We start from the raw sequence: 23,983 nt of genomic DNA on the forward strand, positions 1-23,983 counted from the left end.
CAAGCACAGTTCATAGGGGTAATTCAAGACCTTGTCACAAGAGATGCAAAGGGACTTGGGAGTCCTTGTGCAAGGTACCCCAAAGGTTAACCTCCAGGTTGAGTCGGTAGTGAAGAAGATGAATGCAATGTTGGCATTCATTTCCAGAGGTATAAAGTATAAGAGCAGGGATGTGATGTTGAGGCTCTATAAGGCACTCGTGAGACCACACTTGGAGTATTGCGTGCAGTTTTGGGCTCCTTATTTTAGAAAGGATATACTGACGTTGCAGAGGGTTCAGAGAAGATTCACGAGAACGATTCTAGGAATGAAAGGGTTACTGTATGAGGAATGTCTGACAGCTGTTGGGCTGTATTCCCTGGAGTTCAGGAGAATGAGGGGGGGATCTCATAGAAACATTCCGAATGTTAAAAGGTCTGAACAAATTAGATATGGCAAAGTTATTTCCCATGGTAGGGGATTCTAGGACAAGAGGGCACAACTTCAGGATTGAAGGGCATCCATTTAGAACAGAGATGCAGAGAAATTACTCTAGTCAGACGGTGGTGAATCAGTGGGATTTGTTGCCACAAGTGGCTGTGGAGGCCAAGTCATTGCAGAGATAGATAGGTTCTTGATTAGCCAGGGCATCAAAGGGTATAGGGAGAAGGCAGGGGAGAGGGGATGACTGGAAGAATTGGATCAGCCCATGATTGAATAGCAGATCAAACTCGATGGCCTACTTCTGCTCCTATATCTTGTGGTCTTCTGGTCTTATGGTCTTATAAGGCAACATCTACATTCCACAAATGAAGCTAATGTATCTTTACTGAAATGCCTTCAGTGTAAGTCTATCCCACACTTAAGTAAGGAGACCAGAGCTACACACAGTACTATGGGTGTGGTCACACCCACACCCCACATGTTTGTAGCAGGACTTTCTGATGTCTGTACTCAGTGCTCATTGCAATAAAGGCCAATATCCCACTCAGCTTCCTAGGCTTCATACACTGAGAACCCTTATTTCTTTCTGCACTGCAGCTATGTGTAGTCTCCCTCTATTTAAACAATATTCTGCATCTCTATTTTTCCTTTCAAGTGGACAACCTCACATTTTCCCTGATTATTTCATCACGTCTGAGCACCTGTTTAACCTGCTTACTCTATATCCCCTTGCATGGTTGATAAATTTGGCTCAACATCTTTGGTCCCTTCATGTGACAGGGCAGCTGTCTCTAACCAAGTAGCTGTACCAGTGCCTTTGAAAAATCGCAATAGTATCTTCCTCCACCACCTCTTCTGGCAGCTTGTTCCAGATAATCACCACTATCTGTATGAAAAACTTGCCCTTCATACCTACATTAAATTTCTCCTCTCGTAACTTAAACCTGTACCCTCAAGTTCTAGACTCTGCCAGCTTGGATTAAGTCTGTGACTATCTGTCCTATCTATGCCCCTCATAACTTTATAAACCCCTATACAGTCACCCCTCAGTCTCTTACATTCCACTGGGGGATAAGCGTAGCCTAACCAATCTCTCCAAACACTCCATTCTGGCCAATGTCCCAGTGAGTCTCTTCTGCACTCTCTCTGTTGCTGCGATGTTGTGCGTTGTATTGTGGCATCCAGAACTGCATGCAATACACCGAATGCAGCCCAACCAAAGCTCGAAGATAATGTCCAAACATTGCCTTGCCTTGTGAAAGAAGATGTCCTCTTTAAATTGACTTGAATTATTGTCATCCTTTCTCCTCCTCCTTTGTTGTATGGCTGCTTCATGCAAGGTTGGCAGAGCCTTCATGATTTCGAGGGTGGGCGACTGTCAAAGGCTGATCATGAATCTTGCATCCTACTGAGTATGACATTGACCTCTAGATTTGTAGCTTGCTCATTGCAGAGATGAAGGGAAATAAGTAAGTGGGGCAATGAAAGAGATGAGTTTGCACTGCTGGGAGGCAACATGGTCCTGGTGAACAGAATATCCTCCACCTACATTGTAATAGTTAAGTAGCTGACGAGATGATGAATCAGACTGGGATGATCATTAACCTTCATAATGTGTTGTGTTTGGTTGCGTAGACACTGAGGATGGGAAACTGCTTCCGCTTTGAATACATTTTGGAATTGATAGTTTGTAAAGTATTGTGTGTGCACAAGATGGTTGTACCTTAGCAAAGGCTGTAATTATCACACATACATGAATCAGCTCCAGCTGCTGCTCTCTGCTGAGGCAAATTGATTTGGAACAGCGCGAATCCATGCCTTTATGCAAACTGGTATATGATGGAGCCACAGCCTCAGTTGTGGAGGAGTCTGATGCGTGGAAGTTCAAGGAAATTTTGAGCTAATCAATCATAAAGAAAGTGGGTCCATCATATACCAATGCACCTCAGCTCTGCCACTGGAGATGGGCCCGGAACATGGCACATCCTAGTGGCAGTCAGCTGCTTCGCCCATGGCCACTTAACCATATATAACCATATAACAATTACTGCACGGAAACAGGCCACCTCAGCACTTCTAATCCATGATGATCGATTACTCTCACCTAGTCCCACAGACCTGCACTCAGCCTATAACCCTCCATTCCTTTCCTGTCCTTATAACTATCCAGTTTAACTTTAAATGACAACATCGAACCTGCCTCAACCACTTCTGCTGGAAGCTCGTTCCACACAGCTACCACTCTCTGAGTAAAGAAGTTCCCCCTCATGTTAGCCCGAAACTTTTGCCCCCTAACTCTCAACTCATGTCCTCTTGTTTGAATCTCCCCTACTCTCAATGGAAAAAGCCTATCCACGTCAACTCTATCTATTCCCCTCATAATTTTAAATACCTCTATCAAGTCCCTCCTCAACCTTCTACGCTCCAAAGAATAAAGACCCAACTTGTTCAACCTTTCTCTGTAACTTAGGTGATGAAACCCAGGTAACATTCTAGTAAATCTTCTCTGTACTCTCTCTATTTTGTTGACATCTTTCCTATAATTTGGTGACCAGAACTGTACACAATACTCCAAATTTGGCCTTACCAATGCCTTGTACAATTTCAACATTACATCCCAACTCCTATACACAATGCTCTGATTTATAAAGAAAAGCACACCAAAAGCTTTCTTCACCATCCTATCCACATGAGATTCCACCTTCAGGGAACTATGCACCATTATTCCTAGATCCCTCTGTTCTACTGCAATGCCCTACTATTTACCATGTATGTCTTATTTTGATTAGTCCTACCAAAATGTAGCACCTCACATTTATCAGCATTAAACTCCATCTGCCATCTTTCAGCCCACTCTTCTAACTGGCCTAAATCTCTCTACAAGCTTTGAAAACCTACTTCATTATCCACAACTCCACCTATCTTAGTATCATCTGCATACTTACTAATCCAATTTACCACCCCATCATCCAGATCATTAATGTATATGACAAACAAGAGTGCACAGTACAGATCCCTGAGGCACACCACTAGACACAGGCCTCCAATCTGACAAACAGTTATCCACCACTACTCTCTGGCATCTCCCATCCAGCCACTGCTGAATCCATTTTACTACTTCAATATTAATACCTAACGATTGAACCTTCCTAACTAACCTTCCATGTGGAACCTTGCCAAAGGCCTTACTGAAGTCCATATAGACAACATCCACCGCTTTACCCTCATCAACTTTCCTAGTAACCTCATCAAAAAATTCAACAAGATTTGTCAAACATGACCTTCCAGGCACAAATCCATGTTGACTGTTCCTAATCAGACCCTGTCTATCCAGATAACTATTGTGTTGCCCTTAAGGCATTTATTTGACTTTGTTGGGTTTAAATGATTTGTTTGTAACTATTTTCTAGTTGAAATTAAAGGTTGATAATTATGTTACAGTATAACAAAGGTAAATTCATTGTCTATGGTATATTGTGGCATGTGATGACATCACCTCCGGTTTCGCCATGTCTTATGTGTAACCTCCGGTTCAGAGAAGGTGTGAAGGTGGGTACCATGCGTGCAGCATGTTCGTGAAGAGCTCCGTTTCTACCCACAAAGAAACATTATAGAAGCAACGCCATAAGTTCATAAGAAGGCATTTGAAGTAAGAATATTAATGCGGTTTCTGTTAAAGGAAATGGCGCACGTGTCGGCTTTTCAATTTCAAATGCGAGGTGGGCTTGGACCTGGCGGTGGTTTGACGGTACCCTCCTCGCCCCCTACTCGGGCGGCTGGAGACACTCGCTAAAAGAAGAGAGCGCGCATGGTCTCCAGAATGAAATAGATGCTGTATATGTCTGTATTTTTTTATCAACAGTTTTCACCATACGATGTTAATGTGAAAGAGTGAACAGTAAATGGTTAACCTTAATACGACTCTATGTTCATTGGCTCCGGTTTAACTTGGTGTTTAGTCAGAGTTTCAACACACTGCATGAAAACACTACAGTGAAAAGGTGAAATCATTAGATGTTTCGTCAAGTGGTACGATGGCTTCACGATCAAGCACCAAGTCGTTTGCATCCAGCCCCAAGAGCAGTAGGACGTGGACAAGTGTGGCTGCCCTCGCAAGAGCTAAAGCAGAAGCTGCCAAGGTGCGAGTGTCATACACTAACCAAGAAGCAAAACTGAAAATGGAAAAGGCTGCCAGAGAAGCGGAAAACCAGGAGGAAAAGGCAGGGATAAATACAGAGTTAGAACTGATGACGCTACAACGAGAAGCTGATGCGGCCGCGGTGGAAGCACAAGTGTTGGAAAATGCTGAAGAAATGCACGTTCTAGACGAAACAGGAAAATCTATATCAGGAAGGGCCAAATTAGAATGCACCAGCAAATCTGTCCAATCTCAAACTGACCTGCAGATTCATTCTCCCTCTCCATACTTGCCTGTTGGCATCCCATCTCACATGAAATCGCAGGGAAGATTCATTGCATGCTTCCAGGTATCAATCCATGTTTTAAGCTCATCCACCTTTCTTATAATGCTCCTAGCATCAAAATAAATGCATTTAAGAAATTTTTCACCTCTTACTCTCTGTTTATCACTGACGATACAAACAACTTTACTATTTTCTTTTTCTTCCTTCTCCCCTACACCTGTTCCTACACTCTGGTTCCCCTCCCCACTTGTATCTAGTTTAAATCCACTGGAGCCTCTCTAGCAAACCTACCCGCAAGAATATTTGTCCCCCTCCAGTTCAGATGCAGACCGTCCCGCCGGAACAGATCCCACCTTCCCTGGAAAACTGCCCAATTATCTATAAATCTGAAGCCCTCCCTCCTGCACCATGTCTTCAGCCACGTGTTGATCTGCGCTATCTTACTATTTCTAAACCCGCCTGTACGTGGCACTGATAGCAATCCTGAGATTACTATTCTGGAGGTCCTTTCCTTTAACTTGGCGCCTAGCTCCCTAAACTCGCCTTTCAGGACCTCCTCACTCTTTCTACCCATGTCATTGGTCCCTATGTGGACCACGACATCTGGCTGCTCACCCTCCCTCTTGAGAATACTGAAAACTCGATCTGAGATATCGCGGATCTTGGCACCAGGGAGGCAACAGACCATCCAGGATTCTCGATCTCTTCCACAGAACTTCTTATCTGTCCCCCTAACTATCGAATCCCCTATCACTACTGCTCTCCTCTTTTCCCTCCTTCCCTTCTGAACTGAGGGTTCCGTCTCGGTGCCAGAGACGCAACCACTGCAACTTGTCCCCGGTAGGTCATCCCCATCAACAGTATCCAAAACAATGTACTTATTATTGGTGGGAACGGCCACAGGGGTGCTCTGCTCATTCTGTCTATTCCCCTTCTCTCTCCTGACAGTCACTCAGCTACCTGTCTGCTGACAGCTTCCTGTCTCCTGTCTCTTTATGCATAAGCCAGTTCTGCATCCGAACAGCCAATTGTTGCAGACCCCATGCATCCTAACCTTGTGGACTAGCCTCCCATGACTGACTTCATCAAGTGCCTTACTAAAATCCATGTAGATAACATTCACTGCCCTATCGTCATCAAACTCTCTTGTCAAAAAATTCAGTCATTGGTGAGTGACTGCTTACCTCACACAAAGCCACACTGGCTGTCCCTTGTTAGGCTGTGAGATTCCAAATACCCATATATCCTATCGCTAAGAATTTTCCCCAGCAAATTCCTTACAACTGATGTGAGACTTGCCAATCTATAGTTTCCAGGAATTTCCCTTGTTCCCTTCTTAAATAGAGGTACAACATTAGCCACTCGCCAGCCCTCCGGGACTTTGCTGTTGGCTAGAGAGGACACAAAGATACTGGTCAAGGCCCCAGCAATCTCATCTCTTGCCTCCTTCAATAACCTGGGGTCAATCCCATCGGACCTTGGAAATTTACCAACCTTAATACTCATTAGGAGGCCCAATACTTCCTCTTCCTTGACCTCTAAATGCCCTGACATATTTATGCCCTCAGCATTGATCCTGTTTCTTGGTAAATGCTAAAGCAAAGTACTCATTAAGTACCTCACTCACATTCTTCACATCCAACCAAATGTTACCCTCTTTATCCTTGTGATCCCACCCTCTCCCCAGTTATCCTCTTGCTCTTGATGTATGTATGGAATGCCTTGGGATTCACTTTAATCCTAATTGCCAAGGACCTGTCATGGCCCCTCCAGGCTTCCCTAATTCCATTCTTCAATTCTTTCTGGCTCCTTTATACTCCCCGTGTGCTTTGTTTGATCCTAACTTCTGAAGCTTTATGTACTTCTCCTTTTTATTCTTGATTAAATTTATCACCTCTCTGGACATCCAAGGCTCTCTTATATTTCCATCCTCGTCCTTCCTCCAAACAGGAACATAGTTTTCCTGTACCCAGTGCAATTGATCTTAAACACCCTCCACATATCTCATGCGGACTTTACAGAGAAAAGGTTTTCCAATTAATTTTTCTTAGTTCCTGCCTAATTCCCTCGTAACTCGACCTACCCTAGTATAAGATCCTCCTCCAGGGACCATACTTATCCTGATCTATAGCTATCCTGAAATTTGAGGACTTGTGGTCACTGCTCACCCACTGAAATGTGGTACCTGGTCAGGGTCATTACCCAACACCAAGTCCAGTACGGCCCCTCCTCTCATTGGACAATCCACATATTGATTTAAGAAGCCTTCCTGGATACACTTAACAAATTCTGCCCCATCGAAACCCCTTGCACTAAAAAGGTCCCAGTTTATATTAGGGAAGTTGAAATCCCCCATGACAACAACCCTGTTACTTTTACACATTTTCTTAATCTGATTACATATCCGTTCCTCAATGTCCCAGTGGCTATTGTGGGGTCCACAGTACAATCCCTTCAGTTTGACTGCACCCTTCCTATTCCTGAGTTCTACCCAAATGTCTTATCCCTCCATTAGGTCTCCCCCGAGTGCAACTGAGACATTGTCAGTAGAGCAACTCTCCAACCCACTCTTTTACCTCCTACTCTATCTTTACTAAAACTTTGAAAACTTGCTACATTAATCATCCAGTCCTGTCCCGCTCTCAACCAAGTTTCAGTAATGGCTGCAACATCATAGTTCCATGTACTGATCCACACTCTAAGTTCATCACCTTACCCACAATACTCCTCACATTAACATACTCACACTTCAAACTATTTGTGCCATCGTATCTATTAATTTGATTTTGCTTTTCAGTACTTTCCCTGACATCTACCTTCTGGCCCAATCCTTCCCTTACAGACCTGGGGCTCTGGTTCCAAGCTCCCTGCAAAACTAGTTTAAACCATTAGCAAATCTCCCAGACAGGCTATTGGTTCCCCTCCAGTACTGGTGCAACCCGTTCCTCTTGTACAGGTCACCCCTTCCCCAGAAAATGTTCCAATGATCCAAGAACCTGAACCCGTCCCCCAGCACCATCTCAACAGCCACTCATTTATCCATGTTACACCCCATTCCTACCTGCACTGGCCTGTAGCACAGGGCCTAATCCAGAGATTACTACATTGGAGGTCCTCTCTTCAACCTCTTTCCTAATTCGATATACTCCCTGCTTAGGACCTCTTCCCCTTTTCTGCCCATGTCATTGGAGCTAATAAATACCATGACTTTTGTCTGCTCCCCCGCCCCCTTGAGAATATCCAGCAGCCACTCCAAAACATCATGGACCCAGGAGACACCATCCTGGAGTGGCCACAGGGGAACCCTGGACTAACTCACTAACTGCTTACTCCCCTTACCTCTCCTGACGGTCACCCATCTATTGCCCGAAATCTGTACTCTGGATGTGACCACCGCTTCAAAAGTCTCATCTATAATGTCTTCAGCCTCCCGAATGAACCTGAATATATCCAGCTCCAGTTCCATCTCCTTGACCCGGTCAATCAGGAGCTGAAGTTGGGTGCACTTCCCGCAGATGTAGTCATCAGGGAAACGGTCAGGTATCCTGAATTCCCACGTTTGACAGGAGGAGCATTCCATCCTGACTACTGTACTAAGAGCAGGTGGCAAATTAACTAAAATGGAATTGGACATTGGCTTGGCTGTTTCAGTCGTTCCACAAAATGAGTTTGAACAGCATTTCAAAGATACTGAACTGAAGCCTGCAGGTATCCAACTAAGAACTTACCCTACAAAACAAAATAACTTCTGTGAGGATGACTTTTGCAACCAACAAGCCACATTGGGTTTGCATGTGTTAAAAATAGGAGGGCAACACTGGGAGCATGATTGGTTGAGGCAACTACAACTTGATTGGAGATCCATCCACCAATTACATGCCACATCCCCTGCAAGAGAGTCAACTGAAAGCAAATGAAGAAAGGTACTGGATAATGCCACGGCAGTGTTACAGGTTGGCATTAGAAAACTCATACATATCAAGGATAAAATAGTGTTAAATGAAAATGTCACGAAGTTTTACAAAGCCCATCCTGTTCCTGATATCATCTGTGATAAAGTAGCCAATGAGCTACTGTATATTGCTTGGAGGTTGAAGGAATTCTTTCCAAGGTTCATTGGAGCCCATGGACAACACCAGTGGTCCCAGTAGCCAAGAAAGGGTTGTTGGGCTCTGTGGTGATTTCAAGGTCACCACCAACCCAGTACAGAAAGTAAATTAATACTCTCTGCCTAGGATAGAGGATATCCTTTCAGGCTTTTGTATCTTCTGCCCAATGGGATTAGGGAGAAAGCTGTGGGCCAGGTGCTGCAAGTCTGCCCAGGCACTCAATGTTACCTGGATGACATCAATGTTACCTGGATGACATCAATGTTACTGGTAAGGATGACAAGGAACATCTCCAAAATCTCAAGACAGTATTAAAAAGATTAGAAGATTATGAGCTCAGAGCATCACACAACAAGTGTGAATTCTTCAAACCAAGCATCACTTACTGTGGTCACACTATTGATGCACAAGGATTACACAAATGTGCTGAGAAAATTCAAGCAATGGTCAATGCCCTAAGGCCAAAGGATGTGTCACAGATGAGGTCCTTTTTAGGACTTGTCAACTACTATAACAAGCTCCTGCCAAACCTCAATGTTATCATTTCAGAGAACCTTTCCTGGCTCCAGCACATAAGTGCCATTACAAAGAAGGCATGGCAATGCCTCTACTTTCTTAAAAGTTTGCAATGATTTGGCATGCCATCTATTTATTGAGAAAAATGATCCAATATTGTATGTATTTGTTGGAAATTATGTGAACCTCTAGGGTAGTGCCTTCTACAAAAGCTATTTAGAGTCAGATGTTCCAATCAATGAGATGAGATTGGAGGTGTGGGTTGTATAGGTACCCTGCCCTATGAAAAAGACATAGAAAATCAGATTGCTGACAGATCCTTCTCTTCTCAAGAAAGATCTGTTTATGTGCACCATGCCTCGATCAAAACAACTTTCAAAGGACCTTCTTAGAAGAATTGTAGAGATGCATGAAGCTGGAAAAGGCTACAAAAACATTTCTAAAGACCTGTGTGTTCATCAGTTCACAGTAAGAGAAATAGTCTGCAAATGGAGGAAACTCAGTACTGTTGCTACTCTCCCTCGGAGTGGGTGTCCTGCAAAGATGTGTAATGCTGCAGGAGGTGAAAAAGAAACCAAAGATAACAGCAAAGGACCTGCAGAAATCTCTCGAACTTGATAAAGTCTCTGTTCACGTGTCCACTATAAGAAAAATACTGGACAAGAATGATGTTCATGGAAAGCCACCACAGAAGAAACCATTGCTGTCACAAAAAAACATTGCAGTACATTTTAAGTTTACAAAGGACTACCTGGATGTTCCAAATGCTTCTGGGACAGTGTTTTGAGGAGAGATGAGACAAAAGTTGAATTTTTTGGAAAAAATGCACATTGCTACATTTGGAGGAAAAAGGGCACTGCACACAAACACCAAAACCTCATCCCAGCTGTGAAGCATGGTGGAAGGAGCATCATGGTTTGGGGCTGTTTTGCTGCATCAGGGCCTGGACAACTTGCAATCATTGCGGGAACAATGAATTCAAAATTGTGTCAAGATATTTTACAGGAGAATATCAGGGTAGCAGTCCACCACCTGAAGCTTAAAAGAAGTTGGATGATGCAACAAGACAATGATCTAAAAGACAAGAGTAAGTCAACAACAAAATGGTTTAAAAAGAAGAAAATTTGTGTTTTGGAATGGCTGAGTCCAAGTCCTGATCTTAATCCTATAGAAAAGTTGTGGAAGGACATGAAGCAAGCAGTTCATGCAAGGAAACCCACCAACATCCCAAAGTTGAAGCCTAAAATTCCTCCAAGCCAACGTGCAAGACAAATCAACAGTCATCGGAAACGTTTGGTCGAAGTTATTGCTGTACAAGAAGGTCACACCAGTTATGGAAAGCAAAGGTTCACATACTTTTTCCAACAAATACACGTGATATTGCATCATTTTTCTCAATAAATAAATGAACAAGTATAATGTTTTTGTGCTATTTATTTAATTAGGTTCTGGTTATGTAGTTTTAGGTCTTATGTGAAGATCTGATCACATTTTAGGTCATATTTATGCAGAAATAGTAGAATTCTACAGGATTTACAAATTTTCTAGCACCACTGTATTATTGAAGTATATATGTCACCATGTAGGGCCACCTTGTGTTGGCGCGTGGCCAAGTGGTTAAGGCGTCGGTCTAGTGATCTGAAGATCGCTAGTTCGAGCCTCAGCTGAGGCAGCATGTTGTGTCCTTGAGCAAGGCACCTAACCACATATTGCTCTGCGATGACACCAGTGCCAAGCTGTACTGGCCCTAGTGCCCTTCCCTTGAACAATATCGGTGGCGTGGAGAGGGGAGACTTGCAGCATGGGCAACTGCTGGTCTTCCATACAACCTTGCCCAGGCCTGCGCCCCGGGAAATCTTACAAGGCGCAAATCCATGGTCTCACAAGATTAACAGATGCCTATTATATATCACCATATACAGCCCTGACATTCATTTTCTTGTGGGCACACTCAATAAAAACATAATAGTATCAATGAAAGACCACACCAACTTGGGCATGCAACATAATGCAGAATATGGTGTTGCAACTGCAGAGAAAATGCAGTGCAGGAAGGCAAATAAAGTGTAGGGCCACAGTGAGGTAGACTGGGGGGTCAAGAGTTCATTTTCAGTGAATAAGAGGCTGTTCAAAAGTCTGATCATTGTTAGGTAGAAGCTATCCTTGATTCTGATGGCATATTTTCTCAAGCTCCTGTATCTTTTGCCCAATGTAGGAACTGAGAAGAGAGAATGACTAGTGTGGGAGGGGTCCTTTGACTACATTGCTTCCTTTCCTGAGGCAGCAGAACACATGGATACAGTCCATAGAGAGGAAAGCATCCTACCAAGTTGTACCATAGAAAGCATCCTTTTTGTGATGCACCAGGCTGTGTTCACAGCTTTCTGGAATTTCTTGTGGTCTTAGACAGACCAATTGCCATACTAAGTTGTGATGGATCTGGGTAGGATGCTTTCTGTTGTACATCTGGGTGGGATGCTTTCTGTTGTACATCTGGGTAGGATGCTTTCTGTTGTACATCTGGGTAGGATTCTTTCTGTTGTACATCTGGGTGGGATGCTTTCTGTTGTACATCCGGGTGGGATGCTTTCTGTTGTACATCTGGGTACGATACTTTCTGTTGTACATCTGGGTACGATGCTTTCTGTTGTACATCTGGGTGGGATGCTTTCTGTTGTACATCTGGGTGGAATGCTTTCTGTTGTACATCTGGGTGGGATGCTTTCTGTTGTACATTTGGGTGGTATGCTTTCTGTTGTACATCTGGGTACAATGCTTTCTGTTGTACATCTGGGTGGGATGTTTTCTGTTGTACATCTGGATATGACGCTTTCTGTAGTACATCTGGGTACGATGCTTTCTGTTGTACATCTGGGTGGGATGCTTTCTGTTGTACATCTGGGTGGGATGCTTTCTGTTGTACATCTGGGTGGGATGTTTTCTGTTGTACATCTGGGTAGGATGGTTTCTGTTGTACATCTGGGTGGGATGCTTTCTGTTGTACATCTGGGTGGGATGCTTTCTGATGTACATTTGGGTGGTATGCTTTCTGTTGTACATCTGGGTAGGATGCTTTCTAATGTACATCTGGGTGGGATGCTTTCTGTTGTACATCTGGATATGACGCTTTCTGTAGTACATCTGGGTAGGATACTTTCTGTTGTACATCTGGGTACGATACTTTCTGTTGTACATCTGGGTACGATGCTTTCTGTTGTACATCTGGGTGGGATGCTTTCTGTTGTACATCTGGGTGGGATGCTTTCTGTTGTACATCTGGGTGGGATGTTTTCTGTTGTACATATGGATATGACGCTTTCTGTAGTACATCTGGGTACGATGCTTTCTGTTGTACATCTGGGTGGGATGCTTTCTGTTGTACATCTGGGTAAGATGCTTTCTGTTGTACATCTGGGTACGATGCTTTCTGTTGTACATCTGGGTACGATACTTTCTGTTGTACATCTGGGTACGATGCTTTCTGTTGTACATCTGGGTGGAATGCTTTCTGTTGTACATCTGGGTGGGATGCTTTCTGTTGTACATCTGGGTGGAATGCTTTCTGTTGTACATCTGGGTGGGATGCTTTCTGTTGTACATTTGGGTGGTATGCTTTCTGTTGTACATCTGGGTACAATGCTTTCTGTTGTACATCTGGGTGGGATGTTTTCTGTTGTACATCTGGATATGACGCTTTCTGTAGTACATCTGGGTACGATGCTTTCTGTTGTACATCTGGGTGGGATGCTTTCTGTTGTACATCTGGGTAAGATGCTTTCTGTTGTACATCTGGGTACGATGCTTTCTGTTGTACATCTGGGTAGGATGCTTTCTGTTGTACATCTGGGTGGGATGCTTTCTGTTGTACATCTGGGTGGGATACTTTCTGTTGTACATCTGGGTACGATGCTTTCTGCTGTACATCTGGGTGGGATGCTTTCTGTTGTACATCTGGGTGGAATGCTTTCTGTTGTACATCTGGGTGGGATGCTTTCTGTTGTACATTTGGGTGGGATGCTTTCTGTTGTACATCTGGGTGGAATGCTTTCTGTTGTACATCTGGGTAGGATGCTTTCTGTTGTACATCTGGGTGGGATGTTTTCTGTTGTACATCTGGATATGACGCTTTCTGTAGTACATCTGGGTACGATGCTTTCTGTTGTACATCTGGGTGGGATGCTTTCGGTTGTACATCTGGGTAGAATGCTTTCTGTTGTACATCTGGGTAGGATGCTTTCTGTTGTACATCTGGGTAGGATGCTTTCTGTTGTACATCTGGGTGGGATGCTTTCTGTTGTACATTTGGGTGGGATGCTTTCTGTTGTACATCTGGGTGGGATGCTTTCTGTTGTACATCTGGGTAGGATGCGTTCTGTTGTACATCTGGGTACGATGCTTTCTGTTTTACATCTGGGTAGGATGCTTTCTGTTGTACATCTAGGTAGGATGCTTTCTGTGTACATCTGGTTACGATGCTTTCTGTTTTACATCTGGGTAAGATGCTTTCTGTTGTACATCTGGGTAGGATGATTTCTGTTGTACATCTGTGTAGGGTGCTTTCTGTTGTACATTTGGGTGGGATGCTTTCTGTTGTACATCTGGGTACGATGCTTTCTGTTGTACATCTGGGTACGATGCTTTCTGTTGTACATCTGGGTAGGATACTTTCTGTTGTACATCTGGGTGGGATGCTTTCTGTTGTACATCTGGGTACGATGCTTTCTGTTGTACATCTGGGTACGATGCTTTCTGTTGTACATCTGGGTGGGATGCTTTCGGTTGTACATCTGGGTGGAATGCTTTCTGTTGTACATCTGGGTGGGATGCTTTCTGATGTACATTTGGGTAGTATGCTTTCTGTTGTACATCTGGGTAGGATGCTTTCTAACGTACATCTGGGTGGGATGCTTTCTGTTGTACATCTGGATAGGATGCTTTCTGTTGTACATCTGGGTAGGATGCTTTCTAATGTACATCTGGGTACGATGCTTTCTGTTGTACATCTGGGTACGATGCTTTCTAATGTACATCTGGGTGGGATGCTTTCTGTAGTTCATCTGGGTATGATGCTTTCTGTTGTACATCTGGGTAGGATGCTTTCTGTTGTACATTTGGGCAGGATGTGTTCTGTTGTACATCTGGGTACGATGCTTTCTGTTTTACATCTGGGTAGGATGCTTTCTAATGTACATCTGGGTAGGATGCTTTCTGTTGTACATCTGGGTGGGATGCATTCTGTTGTACATCTGGGTACGATGCTTTCTGTTGTACATCTGGGTAGGATGCTTTCTGTTGTACATCTGGGTGGGATGCTTTCTGTTGTACATCTGGGTAGGATGCTTTCTGTTGTACATCTGGGTGGGATGCTTTCTGTTGTACATCTGGGTAGGATGCTTTCTGTTGTACATCTGGGTGGGATGCTTTCTGTTGTACATCTGGGTGGGATGCTTTCTGTGTACATCTGGTTACGATGCTTTCTGTTGTACATCTGGGTGGGATGTTTTCTGTTGTACATCTGGGTAGGATGCTTTCTGTTGTACATCTGGGTGGGATGCTTACTGTTGTAGATCTGGGTGGGATGCTTTCTGTTGTACATCTGGGTGGGATGCTTTCTGTTGTACATCTGGGTGGGATGCTTTCTGATGTACATTTGGGTGGTATGCTTTCTGTTGTACATCTGGGTAGGATGCTTTCTAATGTACATCTGGGTGGGATGCTTTCTGTTGTACATCTGGGTGGGATGCTTTCTGTGTACATCTGGTTACGATGCTTTCTGTTGTACATCTGGGTAGGATGCTTCCTGTTGTACATCTGGGTGGGATGTTTTCTGTTGTACATCTGGGTAGGATGCTTTCTGTTGTACATCTGGTTACGATGCTTTCTGTTGTACATCTGGGTGGGATGTTTTCTGTTGTACATCTGGGTAGGATGGTTTCTGTTGTACATCTGGGTGGGATGCTTTCTGTTGTACATCTGGGTGGGATGCTTTCTGTTGTACATCTGGGTGGGATGCTTTCTGATGTACATTTGGGTGGTATGCTTTCTGTTGTACATCTGGGTAGGATGCTTTCTAATGTATATCTGGGTGGGATGCTTTCTGTTGTACATCTGGATATGACGCTTTCTGTTGTACATCTGGGTGGGATGCTTTCTGTGTACATCTGGTTACGATGCTTTCTGTTGTACATCTGGGTGGGATGTTTTCTGTTGTACATCTGGGTAGGATGGTTTCTGTTGTACATCTGGGTGGGATGCTTTCTGTTGTACATCTGGGTGGGATGTTTTCTGTTGTACATCTGGGTAGGATGGTTTCTGTTGTACATCTGGGTGGGATGCTTTCTGTTGTACATCTGGGTGGGATGCTTTCTGTTGTACATCTGGGTGGGATGCTTTCTGATGTACATTTGGGTGGTATGCTTTCTGTTGTACATCTGGGTAGGATGCTTTCTAATGTACATCTGGGTGGGATGCTTTCTGTTGTACATCTGGATATGACGCTTTCTGTAGTACATCTGGGTAGGATGCTTTCTGTTGTACATCTGGGTGGGATGCTTTCTGTGTACATCTGGTTACGATGCTTTCTGTTGTACATCTGGGTAGGATGCTTCCTGTTGTACATCTGGGTGGGATGTTTTCTGTTGTACATCTGGGTAGGATGCTTTCTGTTGTACATCTGGTTACGATGCTTTCTGTTGTACATCTGGGTGGGATGTTTTCTGTTGTACATCTGGGTAGGATGGTTTCTGTTGTACATCTGGGTAAGATGCTTTCTGTTGTACATCTGGGTGGGATGCTTTCTGATGTACATTTGGGTGGTATGCTTTCTGTTGTACATCTGGGTAGGATGCTTTCTAATGTACATCTGGGTGGGATGCTTTCTGTTGTACATCTGGGTGGGATGCTTTCTGTGTACATCTGGTTACGATGCTTTCTGTTGTACATCTGGGTACGATGCTTCCTGTTGTACATCTGGGTGGGATGTTTTCTGTTGTACGTCTGGGTAGGATGCTTCCTGTTGTACATCTGGGTGGGATGTTTTCTGTTGTACATCTGGGTAGGATGCTTCCTGTTGTACATCTGGGTGGGATGTTTTCTGTTGTACATCTGGGTAGGATGCTTCTGTTGTACATCTGGGTGGGATGCTTTCTGTTGTACATCTGGTTATGATGCTTTCTGTTGTACGTCTGGGTAGGACGCTTTCTATGGTGCATCTGGAAAAAGTTGTAAGGGTCATCAGGGAGATGCCAAATTTTCTTAGACTTCTAAGGAAGGTGAGAGGCCAATGTACTTTCCTAACCATAAGCCCTACATGGCTGAACCAGAGCAAATAAATAGTAATATCTACACATCAGGACCTGAAGCTCTCAACTATCTCCACCACAGTATCATCTGTACTCTTCCCTGCTTTATGACGTCAGTGACCAGTTGTTTTGTTTCGCTGATGTGACATGAAAGTGCTCAGATTCTTTAACCAAGGGAGGACAAGTGTCTGGAGTTTTCCTTCGACCTAGTGGCATGAAATGCTCTGCTATTTGGAGGTGACGTAAAGAACTTTCGGGATCACTTTCTCCTGCCTGACAGAGGTCGAAAGCTACTTGTTGAGGAAGGGGTAAGAGGCCACTGCAGATGGATAGGAATGCAAAAGTGAAGTTACAATCAGATTATCGAATCATCAGATTATTTGGCCTTACTGAATGGTGGAGTAGACTAAAGAGGCAGACTAGCTTCCTCCTGTTGCCAGTCATATATTGGTGTGTATATTCATTAGTCCCTAGGTTTCTTGGAAGTCCAAGACTGAATCTGAAAGTTTAATAATTTGTATCTCATTCCTCCAATCACTGTGCCTTAAGTAACAGTTGCTGACGACCAGTCAATATTCAGAAGGACACAGCAAGGCTTCGAGTGACTTCTACATGGTGAAAAGCATTGAACCCTGCTGCTTGTAAAGGGATAAATAACTTTGTCATTTTGACAAAGAAAGAGGAGATTTAAAGTGAAGGTTTATTCTGATTGTTGACAATAATCCAGAAGATCTGAAGTAATTGATAATTCAGTAATTCTTTTGCAACTAGTACTGACAAAAATAATTTTTCCCATTAAATCACACCTTATCACATTTTATAAAATATATTTATCATCACTCATACAATGAATTACTGTAAAATGCAAAGAAATCATTTTGTACTCCGAACAAGCTGACACAAAGTAATTAGGGTGCATCTGTGTTGGCAGTGCTAGTTATGAGAATAACTTTGGGCAGTAGAAGTCCCTGATCTTGTTGATCATCTGAACACATGATAAAACATCAATTTATAACTGAAAGGATTGTTTTAGTACCTTGCTGGTGTTTTAGCATGCATTGTTAGTTCAAGTAATTGGTCCATAGATTCTTCAGGACATGTGATGAAAGTCAGACCATCCACTAAAATAATGTCCTGCATGGTTCATGAATAAGAGAAGTTAATGAGACTGCAGGTGAGGCAGGAGAAGTTCTGCAGCTCCTCACCAAGGAGATGTGCCTATTATAACAATAGGAACCCCTCCTGACAAAACAAATGGGCAGAGAATAGACCAAAGAGAAAAGAGCAGCCAGGAGCCAAGCCTGAGGTGTGCTCCTCGCTAAGGAGGAGACAAAGATCCACAGATGGGAGGTAGGCATTTGATCAGGAGAGTGGAGAGAAGCCTGTCAAAGTTGTCAGATGGGAGGGGGTCAAACTCAAACCAACGTTAAAGAGATTTGAATTTTGTTAAGTAAGAGTCTGAAGTGTGAGTATGTTTGAATAATAATTAGAGTAAATGAAGATTATAGAAGCAGATCTGTATGTGTTCATGCTACCGACGAGTATGCATGAACTAATCCTACCACCAGAACTTGTCAAATACTCAAGAACATACTGCACTTCTTCAATATTATGAGAGTACTTGCCTGCACCCGTTCCAGATGTCAACACGTGCTGGGTGAAAACCTTCTTCCACAAAAGCCCTCTGACTACCTTGCCTCTTATCTTAAGCTGCATGCCATGTGGACAGACACCTCTGCTAAGGCCAACTGCTTCTCACTGTCTACCCGACCTAAACCCCTACCTCTGCCAAGTCCCTTCAGTCATTATTACTCTAAAGAAAGCAAGCACAGCCTTTCTGGGCTCTTCATCATCCACAATCCAGCCTAGGCAACATCCCAGGTAGTCGCACATGAACCCCTTCCAGTGTCATCGTGTCTTCCCTCTAACATGGCCACCAGAGCTGCACAATATTCCAACTGCGCTCTCAGCAATGTTTTATTGCGTTGTAACACAACCTCCCTGCTCTTATATTCAATGCCCTGGTTAAGGAAGGCAAGCATCCTAAATCTGCCTCCACCACGTTATTCAGCTGTACAGCAGGTTCAGGGATCCTTATACTTATCATTGGGGTGGTGGAGTCACAAGACCTTTGGTCCATCAAGTTCAGTCTAAACATCAAATGCCCATTCACCTCTCCACTTATTCTCCCCTCATTCCCACCTACTCCCCCGATTCCTCCATTAGCACATCAACCAATAGATCTTTAGGATATGGGAGAAACCAGAACACTGGGAGAAAAGCCACACAATCACAGGAGGAACATGCAAACTCCACACAGTCAGCATCTGAGCTCAGGACGGAACCCAGGATGCTGGAGCATTGAGACAATAACTCTACTAACTGCCCTCACAGTACACGAAGGTGCCTCTGTCCCTCAGTACTTCATAAGACCCACCATTCATTGACTGTTCCTTGGTCTAATTAGCCATCCCAAAATAATCACATCCTCCAGGATTAAATCCATCTGCCTATCTTGCTGTAACAATGTTGTTCTGTAGCCTGTGACTACTCTCCTCACTATCAACAATGCCAACTTTTGTATCGTCTGTGATTTACCCATCCTATGTCCTACGTTCACATCCAGATTATTAATGGATAGACATTAATAATCTGGATATGAATGTAGGAAAGATCCCAACACCAGCCACCACATTAATCACAGCTTTCCAAATGAAAAAACAACAACTCACAACCCATCAGACTCTGCTTCCTATGACTAGGCCAAGTTAGGACCCAGTTTGCGAATTTGTCATGGATGTGGTCAAATAGGACTAATGTAGATCGGTACAGTGTGGACATGGTGGGATGTTGTACCGCCCTATGATTCCAGGACCAAGGCTCCATAACTCATTGTACTTTGTTTGATAAATGTCAGTGTTAGAGTGGGGCTGAAATTGGGATGACTAGTACTGTGCACCAGTGTCCAGTGCTTGCCCAGAACATAAAGCCTATTGCTCCCTATGTATCCCCATGCATGGGCACATCTATCCCTTCTCACTGGGTGTTTGTTAAGTAGCAGCACACACAGTTCCACAAACCGTTTAAGTTTTAAAAGGGCTACAGCACCTGAAACAAGTTGTAAGCACTTTACACACAGTGAGGTGTTCCTGGCCTGAGGTGACCACCTTCCTACTGTCAGAGCCCCGGCCATTGGAGAGCTTATTCCCACTGACTTTGGTTTGAACAGAGTGAGGGAATGCCTCACTCAGTTGATAAGTCAAGGGCAGTCACTCTCACTCACCTCTGAAATTCAGCATCACTTCCCTGATTGGACCAGAGGTTTGACTGACACTGAAACCTAATGTGAAGAGTATTATATTCCAGGTTCTATCCTCTGGTTGGGAGGAAGAGGTTAATGGTTTTTTTTAAATCCATGAATACATTTTTTAAAAACTGTGGAATTTTAATGATTTGTATTCAATCTGATTGCTGCATGAAAATCTTTTGAAAATATTCAACATCACCCATTAAAGTCACAATTAAAGCCAAGCGCAAGAATAGGAACAGGCCAGAAGTAGTAAAGGGTGGCAGAGTTCAGGAGAGAGGGGGGAAATGGCGAGGTGCGGCTGGATGGTGGCCAAGGAATTCGGTGGAGGGAGGTGAAGAGTATAGGAAAGTGGAGGTGGAGGTGAAGTCCGGATAGGTAGGAAGGTTGGGATGGATTGGATTGGAGGGATTGATGGCAAGGAGGGCTGCATGGGAGAATGGAGGATGGGATGAGGGTGGAAAGGAGAATGGACATGGATGGGGTGAGGTGTCAGGGTAGATGGAGGTTGGTAATGAATGGGGAGGAAGGGATGGATGGGGAGGACGGTTGCGTGGGAGAATGAAGGATCAAGTGAGGGTGGACAGGAGAATGGACATGGACGGGGTGAGATGTCAAAGTAGATGGCGGATGATAATGAATGGTAGGAGGGTGGTTGATGAGTTGGGGATGTGGGGGAGAGAATAACGATTATGAAGGGGAGTATGGTGAGAGGGAGTGATAGATGTTGAGGTGAAGATCTGCAACTGGGTCGTGAGCAGGAGTGAAGACCAGAGTTAATTGTCCTTGTACCATGCACAGAAAAATCATTCAGGAGAAAGAAATCGGTATAAGCAACCTTCACAATTTACTTGCCATTTTCCATGTCAGAGGCAGCCCGCCTGCTTATGTAATGACTGAGCCACCCGTCCACCCTCACGCCGCCCTCCATTCTCCCACGCCGCCCTCCTCCCCAACTGAGTAGGGGACAGCCCTCCTTCATCTGACAGCCACCAGGGAAGGGGAGAAACGGTGTCAGTGCTGGGGAAGGATTGAAGTGACTAAAGATGGACGAGAGCTCAGTCTGACATGTCAGAAAGGAGAGTGAGAGGGGTCAATCGCGATTGCAAATAGTCAGGAAGAACCTTGCTGTCCTAACACAGCTGATCCTGTCTCTATGTCAAGAAAAAGTGGAAACAGGGTAACCAAAATCACACAATGGTCCCTGCACACGAGGTGCTTTCAGCTCCACCGAGCATTTGATTGCTTCGAGAAGATCAGACAATATAATGAGAGAGCCATTTGTGCCACAGGCAGCAACAAGCTGGGAGACAGACCTCCTTTGTCCGACAGCCCACCAGAGAAGGGGTCAGACAAGATGCGAAGCCAAGATTGCCACAGCAATATAATTAAGATTAGCATTTACTTCTTAAAAAATATACAAATTGTAGTCATATAAAACCAAAATATGGAAGATCAACATATATATTTGGACTGCAAAATAGTTAATTTGGAAATGTGAGGCTGCTTCTAATGTGGAGGGAAATCTGGTAGAATATATTCTGACAGAAAGATATGAATCTCACTGGTATGCTCGAAGCCCAGTCAGCCAAATTAAAATGTCAATTAATAAGACGCTCCACTTAATTCAGAAACCATTACATTTCATCTCCATGGTCAGGGGTCAGTCCAGAAGAGCTCGTTTCAGTCCAGACAGAATGGCTGTGTCCTGTCGTGTGGTGGTCAGGGTCAAGCTCTTGCAGGAGTATGACATCCTTGGAAGCAGTGCCATTCCTCAGCGAAGTGACTGCTCCATCGGTGGCAAAACTGCGAATGATCCCAGTGAGTTCTTTACCATTCTCTGTCTGGTCCTGCAGGCTGACACCGCCACTGCTCTCCAAGCTCAGTTGTTCACCCCAGTCCTGGTTCTTCTCTGCTGAAGCGCGGGGATTAGCCAGCATCTGATGCACACGGGCTGACTCCACGTTGTGCAGAGACCTCGAGAATACTACAAAGCAAATACATACTTTGGTTACCCACACCCACAGGAGGAAATACACCAAATAAAAACAGGGCAGGTTTTCATTCATGTGGCTTTTCTTAATGGTCTAAAATGATTTACAGCTCATTAAGTGTAGTCACAATGCAGGTAAAGTGGAAGTTAGTTAGCTCTCACAACAGGCAATCTCCAGTTTCAAACCCCACACAAAAGATCACAGATTCGTAGAGTACAGAACTAAAACAGGCCCTTTAACCTATGGCATGCATGCCGTCCAAAATGGTGGCTGCAGCACAAGATGGTGTCAGCTTGGAACGTGTAATACCTTGAAGATGGGCTTAATGCACATTCTTGAGATGAAATACTGGTGAAGAATGTCACTTTGCAGTCTCTCTCACTCTCTCTCTAAGATATGCGACAGGGAGAGGGTTACCAGAGATAAAATGGTATAGGCTGGTAACACAACAGGATGGAAAAGAACAGCAATAGGAATTATATTAGGGTTTTGAAGGGTTAAAAAAGGACAACTTTGTGCAAGTCAGAATCTTCTCTTAGGATGGGTCATGACCAGCACTACTGGGGTGAGGGGATGGTGAGGGTGTGGGGTGTGTTTGTGTGTGTGTGTGTGTGTGTGTGTGTGTGTGTGTGAGAGAGAGAGAGAGAGAGAGACTGGGGTGAGGGGATAGTGAGGGTGTGGGGTGTGTTTGTGTGTGTGTGTGTGTGTGTGTGTGTGTGAGAGAGAGAGAGAGAGAGAGACTGGGGTGAGGGGATAGTGAGGGTGTGTTTGTGTGTGTGTGTGAGAGAGAGAGACAGAGAGAGACAGAGAGAGGCTACAGAAAGGATCCCTCCAACATTGTATGAATCAGTTCATTGGTATTACTTTGTTCTTTTCTTTATGGTATTAAGTATTCTTCTTCCTGTCTGTATTTTAATGTTTTTATAACTTTAATAAAGTAATTTCTTATAACCTTTAACACATGTATAGTTACTACCCATGCACCTCCTTTGTTTGTCAATACCTTTTGTTGAATCAGGAAGAGCAAGGAACGAAATCTCAAAATATGTTTGCTACATCTACAATAACTACATTGGTTCATATCCTTCTCTACCTTGCCTACTGAAGCACCTTCAATTACTCCAAAAGACTGAGGTTTGGTAAAATACTGAAAGGCTTTTATTCGCTGTACAATACGACCTCCACAGTGAGTGTCTGCCCCCGGACTGAGGGGGAGGGGCAAGGCGAACACCTTTATACAGGACTCTGTGGGAGGAGCCACAGGGGCAGTCAGCAGAGGGGTGTGTCCAGACAGGTAACCGAGTTACAACATATATATATGGTTTACCACACCTACGCAAGTCCCTGTCTAAATGTTTCTCAGGTGTGCTGGTTTCTGATTCTATCATCTCCTCTGGTAGCGACTTCCAGATATCAACTACTCTCTTCATAAAAACTAAGACCTCAGATCCCATTTATAACTCCTTCCCCTCACCTTAAATCTCTCCCCTCTTATTATTGATACCCCTACCAGGAGAAAAAAGATTTTGACTTCCTATCGTGCCTGTGCCTCCCACAATGATATACACTTCATTAGGCTCCGTCACTTCAGGAAAACAAGCCCAGACAGTCCAGTCTCTCCCCATTACCCAAGTTCTCCAGGCAACATCCTGATTAATCCCTTGTAGTGTTGAGTGGCTTTTAGTTGCAGCAAATAGAGGGAAGGTTCAACCTGGTAGACATCGATGGCCTGTTGGACACTCCTTCAAGTAAGAAATTTATGGTGAGTGCAGGACCTGGGGCGAGTCCAGGGCATTCATTGTCTGGTTACTAATGATGAGTGGAGTCTAATTCACACCCGGAGAGAGGGACGATGCTTTTAGATTGGGGTAAGTCTGGAAAATGGACAAACTGTAGGCTCAAGATGGCC

General features: G+C 44.1%; 1 protein-coding gene across 1 annotated transcript in view; it reads right to left on the bottom strand.

Annotated features, from left to right (window-relative positions):
- Positions 1-16,899: 16,899 nt before the first annotated feature.
- LOC134337158 (cyclic AMP-responsive element-binding protein 3-like protein 3) overlaps positions 16,900-23,983 on the bottom strand; it is a 58,157-nt gene continuing 51,073 nt past the window's right edge. Inside the window, exon 10 of the mRNA XM_063032001.1 lies at positions 16,900-22,067. Coding sequence (XP_062888071.1) covers positions 21,718-22,067 — 350 coding nt within the window. The 3' untranslated portion in view covers positions 16,900-21,717. The remainder of the gene's footprint in view (positions 22,068-23,983) is intronic.

Source organism: Mobula hypostoma, chromosome 24 (assembly GCF_963921235.1).
Source record: "Mobula hypostoma chromosome 24, sMobHyp1.1, whole genome shotgun sequence".
NCBI classification, from domain to species: Eukaryota; Metazoa; Chordata; class Chondrichthyes; order Myliobatiformes; family Myliobatidae; genus Mobula; species Mobula hypostoma.